At 43.7% G+C, this 10,106-nt stretch overlaps 1 protein-coding gene across 1 annotated transcript; it reads right to left on the reverse strand.

Annotated features, from left to right (window-relative positions):
* Positions 1-329: 329 nt before the first annotated feature.
* Positions 330-2,000, reverse strand: LOC128707824 (uncharacterized). The gene is made up of 2 exons (XM_053802782.1): positions 1,489-2,000; positions 330-498 (listed from the first exon to the last, which is right to left on the reverse strand). The coding sequence occupies exons 1-2, from the start codon at positions 1,998-2,000 to the stop codon at positions 330-332; spliced, it is 681 nt and encodes a 226-aa protein (XP_053658757.1).
* Positions 2,001-10,106: the final 8,106 nt, after the last annotated feature.

Raw genomic sequence — 10,106 nt, forward strand, 5'->3', positions numbered from 1 at the left:
CGTACCCCTTTTTGGTTGGCAAGTTTTGTGCCCTTTTAGGCTGTACTTAACGTTTTCAGCGGCTTTAACTACGACGACCGAAGGTCAGCTCCAGCCCAGGGTGGGGTCAAAAGTTTGGCGTAAAGTTTTGGGGAAAGTTTTGTTTGTCCCCGGTACACGAGTATGTTCCCGTTAACGCAATCAAGCAGCCACGAGGGTGTTCCTGTGTGGTTGTGTTTGTAAGCAACATATTAGCGGCCCACAAGCTGGCGGCGACAAATGATAGGCATAATTTATTGTGCTGAACTCGCGGGACCACGGCATATGCCCGGTATGTACGTACCGGCGTATCATTGTTCCAGTGAGAATTGCGGTTGGTTTGGTACTAGGAGGGAAAAATTGTCAAAGAGACCGTGCCCATTCGGACAGGCCGGATATAGTCCGATGCAGTCACGTCCTTGCAGGCCGTGCGATTGGGCCAGCAGATAGTCCGGGTCGAGTGGATCTGTCGGTGCTGGGCTACGGTTGGAGAATAGAAAACAATGATCATTGAATTAGTCGAGCGAACGAGCATTGTGAATCGATCGTGCTCAGGCTGAATCGGGAATCAGGTTGAGGTCGGTAGTTAGAGTCTTTGTAGGCTGCCCCTCAAACAGGTGCAGCTGTTTTGTTATTGATTAGTTATTGTTTTTGGAACATTGCGATTTGTTTCGGTGTTTCATATTAGCAATAACTGCTTCCGGCGGTATACGATGCGAGGTCCCTTATCTAAAAACGCATTGCCTTTATGTTGCTTTATCCACATCTGCCTTATAGTATTTTTAAAGTAACGAAAGGTTGTGAATATAATGAATAATAACAATTGTATCTATTACAAATATTAATTGATGATGAATCTCACACATCTTCAACAATTTCTAGAGAGGCACGAATTTAGATGAAGAATCTTAAAATATTTATAATTTGCTAGCTACCCATTGAATAAATCAAGAATTGTCCTTCACTTTGGAAGAACAGCAACTTTGATCTTAATCTCAGTACTAGGACACATAGGAATAGGATCTCTGATGATTTAATTTAGCAATAAGAAATGAATTCAACACGGTGTTCTCGTCTAGCCAGCATAGCAGAAAAGGAAATATATAAATAAACAAAATAGTTGGTTCTTTTAGGCTTTAGTCTGTGTAAAATTATATTTGTTATTTGTACATTTGTTAACATAAACTGTTTTTCCCATACTAGTACGTTACCAAAGGCACTATTTTACCACTTATTGGCCACAAAGCCTTTCAATTAGTGACAGATACAAACACTTGCCGATGATAAGCGTGTGTCAAATTGTTCTACACCGGGTATTTATTACCGAAAGTATTCTGTCAACATTGATTTCCCTTTTTGTCAATCATCCACAATCATCAGCTGCCACGCGAACACCTCGTACCGGGCCTTGTGCGATGCTCACAATGTTGCCACCAGGTGAAAACGAATGTCGCGGTAGTTGGTACTTACGTGAAAATCACATCGATTATTTCGCCAATCAATCCGTTGTGTTTGAGCGGTGTTTCAGCAACCTCGCACACGGCCCGCAACAGACACACCCGTCCATTACGACCCCACCGGGACAGGCCCTGCTCGAGCAGGGCGAAAAACTGTCGCCTGCTCTGATCGATCTCTGGCCCTCGCTCCGGTGGTTTCTCTTGCGCACGGGACACGGTTGGGTCTAGTTCACGATTTTTAAACACCGACTCGGGTTGGGGATAGATGATGTTGGCCGGAATGCGATAGCTGGCCTGCAGATTGTACGTGTTCACGATGACGCGCGCCAGTGGATGGTGGAAGCGAATGGGCACTACAAAACCGAGCACAACCTTCGCCAACCCACCGTTGATGGGATAGTTGAGCCATCGTTTGGCACGTTCCAGGCGTTCGTCGGTGTGTTCGCTGTGCGCGGCAGAGTGTGCAAGATGGCTAGCGACAATGCACACCAGCCCTAGCGAGAAGACCTTGTACGATGGCTGCATTTGCGCCGAGCGAAAGCTATCGACAGCACCTTGCAGAAGAAATTCGGAAACTGTGGCAAAGCTCAGCTGACAGGTCAGCCATCCGTCCGTAAGATGTTCTTTCGGTTGGACCACAAAATCTTCCTTTTTGCGCCAATTAGTTGTGTCAATAGGCGGGCCCCATTCGTCAGACGAAACGGTTCGAATTGAAACGATGTCAAAACTCGAAATAGCTCACTTCCGATGCTTTCACCGACTGCCGATCGCTTGTAATCAGCTCAAGCTACGAGCTGATCATTCCGGCGGAGTTGACGGGTGTTGGTGGTAGCGAAGGTAGCGAGTTCGTTGCCGGCACGTTCCGGATAAACATGCCAGGGAACGGGACGACAGCCATTAGTCGAACGTCGTAATGTAAATACGGTTTTTGTGCGCGCGTAAGTGGAGTAAAATTGGGTAAATAAATAAGTCGTCAAGCGAGCAGTGATAGCGCACCAGTGCGGGACGGCATTCGCCGGTCGGTCGGGGAGAGCTGTGGTGAGCCGGGTGAAGACGTTATTGACGAGAGAAGAATTGTGTTATGGGTTTGTGAACTGTAAAGCTTTGAAGCGGTGAAACATTTCTCCGGTTCCGGAATTGAGGAAGGCTTAAAGGCTTTTTGGGACGAAAGTTAACGATGTTAGAGCAACCTGTTTTAATTGAGCTCGATCATTAAAATGTTGATTCAGTAGAACTCGACCACCTGCTTCTTCTGAAACATGGGTTCAATGGGCATGGGCACATGGGTACAGATATAAAAATCGAATCGAATAAGTTTAGTTTGTTGGTGTAAAAATTGATTTAAAATTATTATAATTTGCTTTGTATTTTAACAATCGTAATTGAAATCAATGAAGGCTGTTTGATTTTGTGTCTTCCCGTAACATTTGGCAGCAGCCTAATGGTCATTGTTATTGGATTGAATCGTGTTTTGTCATCATTTACCTTGCATTTTAGTTGTAACGATACATAAAAAATATCTCTTTCAGACTGGTGCATTAGATTCAATGGAAGCTTTTTCACCTGTCGTTACGAGTTTGCGTTTTTTTGCGGTAGGTATTGGGTGTGATTTCGTCGTTGTAAGATAGATGTTCCACGATTAGCAGCTTCCTTATGTTTCCGCTTAAACAAATATCGCTTTCAATCACTCCATAGCTCAAGGGCACTCATAAGGGTGTCTTAAGGATAAATAACCTCTTTCGGGGTTTCGATGATACTTTGGATTTCTTTCTTTTCGCTTGTTTTTGCTGTTGCTTTGTGTGCTTGAATCTATAGTGGGCGCTATCGATGATTGATAGTATCTATTCCCCTTGTTTTCACTGTCACTTGACGGCATCCTGTATCTATCCTTTTCCTGCACGCTTTCTTTCCTTCTCTCTGGAACGCCAGTACGCCTTCAGGTTAAGCGCGATCGTGTGTGTGTGTGTGTCCATCGATGACGGCCCTCAAAAAATGGACGTCAAAGTTTTGTCCCGTGCCCGTACCGTAACGTTAAGCTGCTTTTCCGGACCGAACAGCGCCCGGAGGCGGGAGCATAAATCAGGCATAAAGTATCTATTAAACGTGGCCTCCATATATCACGGCATCAAACTTGCCACGGTGATGGTGTAAACAAGTGAAAGTACCTCTGCTGGCATGGTTCCGAGCTAGTTGCTAAGAGCTTTCCGCCAAAGATGAGGTTGGAGATTGTCGCTGCAGTGGTAAGTATTCCTTCAGCCTACGGTATGTATACAAATGTATGGATGAGACCGAATAGCAAGGCGGGCGCTGCTGGCTGCAGGGCTTACCGGAGCGAAGATATTTTGGAACATGGATTTAGCGGTGGACGACGACGACGACGTAACAAGAATATGCACGTTCACTAAACTGCAAACATTCCCAACCGTATTACAGCATATTTGAGGACAAATAACAAACAACAATAAGCAGCGCTAGAAGTGGTACGAAATGGCAACATAAAACTCGTGTTTTCCTCCATCCCCCCCCCCCTCAAACCTCAAGCCCCCGTTGTCGGAGGAAACGCGAATTTCCTGGCCTTTCTCTCGTGCTTGTTTTCCGTAACGACACGACGATAGTGCTATCAGCCGATGAAATAGGGGTAGATTCGCTGGTAAGCTGCGGCGGAATCGAAGCAAGACGCAACTATTTGGATGGCGCGGGTGCCTGTCAAAGATGGGAATCAAAAGGAAAACACACTAGCATCGGGCAGAATATGACTCAGATACATCCGAGAACGTCGTGCCGCTGCGAGCGTTTCGGTTTGTTTGGAGGAAATGTTTTGCCGCAAAACGACACAGGAAAGAATAATACTCGCTAAAGGTGGCGAGTTCCTGGGTGGATTTACGGAAACTGCGACATGATCGCGTCAGTAAACCAGTTATCGTCGGATGTGTAAAGAGCATTGCCCTGAAGCATGCTGATATTATTAAAATGAATCAGAGCATGAAGATGGCCTATAGTGGTGGCAGAGTACGTTGTACACGGAGGTATAGAATTAATAGTCAGTGTGGTGGTGTGAATGTCATGGAGCATGGAAATAGCGTGAACGCAATAACTGTAATGATGACGTGAGGTTACAAGAATAGTAACTCTTACAGTGTATCTTAAAAATAAAGTTGCATATCAGATGATGATATCTTAACATTCAGTTTATAGGTAGAACGGCCTTGTAGCATAAAATTTTATTGAAAACAATCGCAGCAACCTCTTGTGTTCTTTCGTCTCAATCTCTGCTGCTACAGATGTATGCCACTCTGTGCTATTCTGTGATACAATTTCTAGTTTATCCCCCCAGATATCAAAGCTTTCGAGTTCCTGAATCAATTGAGGCAAAGTTTATCTAGAATACAGCCGGCGGCACCTAAATCGCACCACTTTGACAATTGTACCGACATATTAGATTCTTGTGCTACATTTTCCGTGGCCTGGAATGTCGGCAATGCACGGCACGGGATCACTTCTTTTATCGCCCCGTTTAATGTTCTCATCGTCGATACAGACTTGCCTTCGAGCGAGGGCTGGTGGATTTTCACATTACGGTTCTGCCTACCGCAGTTCCGGACATACCGAACCGGTGTAGAATGGGTGAAGGTTCCCTGAATGCTAATGTACGTTTCGCAATATATCGTAGCCGGGAAAGACAATTTCAATAAAAATGTCTGCGAATGTTTTCACCCCGGCACACGTTTGTACGCCGCTCACCGGGGCAAGGATGATGATCAAGGTGCAAAAGGTGTAAAAGGGGATTGCGAGAGCCTTGGAGCAATTGAGTAAGAAATAGAAAACCGCATTGATACACTCTCGGTGCCACAACGCTTTTGGAGCGGTTGGAGCGTTCGAATAGACAATTTAGAATGGTTCTTCAAACCACAAACAATCCCGAAGGCTTCACGGGATTCACTGGATACTAGGGATGGTTTTTATCGCTTAAGATTTAAGGAGGACCTTCTTAGCAGCGACCAAACCCTAGTTTGCTGGTACTTTTCGCAAGTTTCATTGTGCCCGACGGGCACTCACTCCCTTCCCAATCGGCAAGCAATGGGAATTGTTCGCTTTGAAGTGATAATTTCATTTTTGTTACTCTTTCACTTCGCTCTTTGTGGCATCGTTTGGAAGATGGGCAGATGGGATGTGAGATGCTGTGACAATGGTAAACCGGTGCCAGAAGCACCTTGAAAATATTCTGCGAAGCCTATGAAAAAGGTTACAGTCACCCTAAGGGTGAGCGAGCAAGATTTCGAAGGAAAGTCGCAAAACGAACACTGTTAACGTTCCGTCCTAATTAAATGACCCTCGAACCGTCCACGATTCCTGGAATCGGTACTCCTGCCGTGTGAATTGGTTTGCAATGCGACGACAAGACGGCTGTCCCAATCGATTGGGACCACGACCGCGGTATGCTGTAATCAGGCCCGAGATGGGCAATCGAGTCAAATGAAAATCGATACGTGCTGTATCATCTTCGCTACCAGCAGGGTTCTCGAGAAAAAAAAGACATTTGCGCGAATTTGTTCCATTTTGTTAGCTTTTAGAATTGCTGTCCACGACGGTCAACTACACCCCACGGGCAGACCTGTGACCGGTGGGCGTGTGGGTGCAAAAAAAAAAAGGGCGAGTAAACATTTCCCCAGCCGGAAAAGCGAATCGGTCGAATTAATCGACGGGAATCAATTGCAACCGCCCGGCATGCCCGCATTATCGAAGCGTTTCAGGTTTGTCGCAGCTTGTTGTTTTGCTTTTTATCTTCATTCTCACGTTTCCTCTCTTTCCACGGATGGAAACACGAAAGATGAAAACAGGCACAAAAATAAGTGAAGAAGAAAAAAAAATCATACTCCCAATGAATAATGTAACGATGCTGCTGACCAGCGGCGGATGATAAAAACCGAACGTGGAGGAAAGCCACATTGCTCGTAGCATGTTTATTGGTTTTCCGTCAGTGCGGCATTATTTACAACGAAAAAAGGCCGTTAATTGGATTTCGAATGCATTTGAGCGCTCCCGGGTTACTTACAGGCCGCGCTTCACGTTGATTTGCCATCAACGTTGTGCCTGCTGGTGCCATTGGTGTTGATGATGATCTCTCTTTCTCTCTCGCTCTATTTCTCTCTATCTCTCTCGCTTCCTCTCTTTCTTTCTCCTGGTGAAACAATCGGTAGCGAAGGGAATTTTCTTTCCAGTCGGCGGGACAATTTTGGTGGGCCGGCAAGAGGAGTATGAATAATTCATCGCTTAACTGTGTTTACGGGGGCGAGAATTCGTTTTTCGCATTCAAAGCCAGCAATGTCCACGGCGTAACGACAACGAGATAACAACGTGGAATACGGCAGCATATTGTACCGAAACCGGTTTAACGCTGGGCTTTAGTTGCCTAATTCGCCTATTTGTGCATGTAACGTATTCCGAACGGTTAAGTAGGTGCGGTCAAACCGGGCTCGGTTTGCAAATAATTTGAGTTAAAATAGATTTAGGCTATGATATCTTGCGTAGCTTATTCAGCTGAGATTATGATGATCGTTCGGTGAGTAATGCTCAGTGAATTCCGAAAAGATGTCGGGATATAGGTATTTCTGTAAAAGTAGTACCTTTCCACAATAATATTCCTGAATTGTTACGCTAAAGGTCACTGTTCAAGGCTTTCCCGGTCACCATAAATAGCTTTCGACTGAGACACTTTTGAAGCTGGTCTTGGAACAGATTGTGCAACTTTGAGTTAGCAACATATGTTTCCACCTTTGAAACAACGTCTTAAAGACTTAAAGACGGTCGGATGGATTGAAATTTTTCATTATAAACATATTTTTTGTTTAAAATTCTTTAAATTTCCTAATTAAATTGAGGATTTGTGATAACATTTTGTACCAATTGTAATGGTCTGTATATTGAAATAGATTGTCCGCAATAAATGTGCATTTTTGCAATTTTGACTAACAACAACAGGATCAAGTGGCAAAAAAACATCAACTAAATTGTTTCGGCCTCTTGCTACACGCGTTCTTGAACTTCTAGGCCATCACTCAATTTTGTTATATTTTTTCATATATTTTTTGTGGAAGTAATGTTTTAAAACCATAAATTGCATAATAAAGTTGTATGAATTTGCTATATTTTCTAACCAAAGTAATAAATCTAAACGTGTCACTAATATTTCCACATTTTTCAAACCATTCGTAGAATAGCAAATCATTAGTGTTTGTCAAATAGTGTTTTAATGATTAGGAGCTTTTTAGGTCATTTTTTGCATCCGTTTGTTTGCGCATAAACCTAGAGAAGACTACCGAACACGATTGTTTATCACAGTAAAAAAAAACAACCTAACCTGTAGTGTCATGTTGCATGTGCAATAGGACTCTTTCGTTGTTGATGAGTTTAGAAAGTTCTCGGTGAGAAGTAAATGTTTCCCGATACCGATACACCATATAGATTCGCTTGTCAAACATGAGTGGATGATTTATTTAACGGATTCTTCGGTTTGTCCCATCCGACAAACCCTGCCCGTGGCCTACCCGACTCAGACCCCGCAGTGCACATCGCAACCGGGAATTTCATCTCAAGCACGCTTTTGATTCAGTGCGATCGTTATTATCTTCAATCCATTTTGTGCTCCTCAACCGGGCCGTGCACACCTACCAGCAGCACGAGTTGGCCGGGCCATAGTGCGTCAGCTTGTGGCTTGCGGGTGCGTGCCGGTCTGAAACTTGAGAAAAAAAAAACAATCCTCAAACATTTTCCGTATGCCAGCTCTTTCTCTGCCTTTGCCCGTGTGGCACAATTTCCAACTTGAGTGTCACCATGTTTGAGTACCTGAACACACACACACACGCATACATACACATCGGTTCGATACCCTTTCGGCATTCAGATAAACGATCACTGTAGATGTGTGGCAGATTGGATTTGCTAAAATAAAAAATAGAAGAGAAAAAACAAAAGCTGTGGGAAAAATATTTTCCACACCAGCATTGGTGGTCTAAGACAGTGGGAACGAAACAGGATTACGGCTGCCGGTATTTCTATAGCCACCTTTTTGCGAACGGCTTAGAACCCGACCCTCCGCGCAGGTGGGGGAAGCATTGGATTACGGTGGGACGGGGTTGAGTGCCTGGCAACGATCGGGGGTGGTAGATTTGAGCGATTTATCTGGCTTCGTTAAATTTATTAGCCATCTGTATCATTTATAACAACTTCCCTCATTGAAGAGCGACCATCGTTTGTCTTGTTTTCTTTGTTCGTCAAGATTTACGCGCTCGTTGTGACAGGCGGCCGACATGGCAGTAGCGCAACGGCTGGAATGAACTTCGGTCAAGTTTTCTTTCTCAAGCCGCTGGGGAATTGTGTCAACCAATCTGGTTCGCCGTAAATAGCCCCCGATGTGGCAAACTGTTACCACATACGGTTCACATTACAGCTGGAGTGATACTTTTCTGCCGCCGCTGAACGTGTTTAAATCATTTTCGATTGAACGGATTGAGATGGTAAAGTTTCTGCGTTGTGGCAGTGTTTGTTGTTCGCTCTTTTTTATTTCTTTAATGTTAATGGAAAGTTAATATGATCAATATGAGCTTTAAGACTGGATTCGGACTGGTTTCAGAAATTTTCGTACAAGGCAGGAGTGAGCATTACACAGTCTGCTAACAATAAACATTCTTATCACAGTTGAAAAGTTTCCAAATTTTTTCAACAACTGCTGAAAGCAAAGGAGAAAGCAAATGTCCCATATACTTTGCGGTGCTGTACAAATCGGAAACGCTTTGTTAACGAGTTTGATGCTTTCTCTAAAAGCAATACATTACGGGACACGACATTGCCGAATGTTTGAACCGCATACGTAAACTGGCCGTTCCGAACCGAAACCAAGCAGATAGTAAAGCGAACGGCAACAAAAAAATGAACCAGAGATTTCGAATGGGCCAAAAATCAATTATGATAAAAAATTCATCCACGATGAAATATTGTGTCCCATTTGATGAGGGTTCCCATACATAGTTCAGTTGAAATCTTGACAAACCTATTGGTCGGAAAGGCAAGTGACAAGGGCATCGTTCAGGAACGATCTTACCACAGAAGCAAACCGAGCCTATTCGTCAAAGGAGCACAAAAAAAACCCCGAAAGGAAATAAAAGAAAATAACCATCCGCTGTACAAGTGGGGCAAACCAACACATGCATTGGTTAGGTTGTACATGCTAATGTTTCTCAAGGCCAAGGGATGGGATGCGAACTAATGTGGTTTCATTTCTTCGTTTTGCTAATTTGCTAATGGAGAGAACTCATTTTAGCTGTTTCGTGGCAGCTTTCTGCAGCAAAACAAGCTACTTGGGCGGTAGTAAACACACGTGAAGTGATTTATGCCTGTAGTTTTCAAAGCAAAAAGTCAATTTTTGTTGGCAAAATGAGGTACCAATTGAGACTGTGGTATGATTTTGGTACTTTAGTATATGGTGTTGTGATTTTAATTAATTTTATTTTGAAATTATATATATTATACTTACTACTGTACTGTACTGTACTGCCATACTTCAAATTGCGCTTTAACGTTAAAATTTGAGTTACGATGTATTTGCAATTCGAATAATTTAACATTTCTTTATAG

Source organism: Anopheles marshallii, chromosome 2 (genome assembly GCF_943734725.1).
Source record: "Anopheles marshallii chromosome 2, idAnoMarsDA_429_01, whole genome shotgun sequence".
Lineage (NCBI taxonomy): Eukaryota > Metazoa > Arthropoda > Insecta > Diptera > Culicidae > Anopheles > Anopheles marshallii.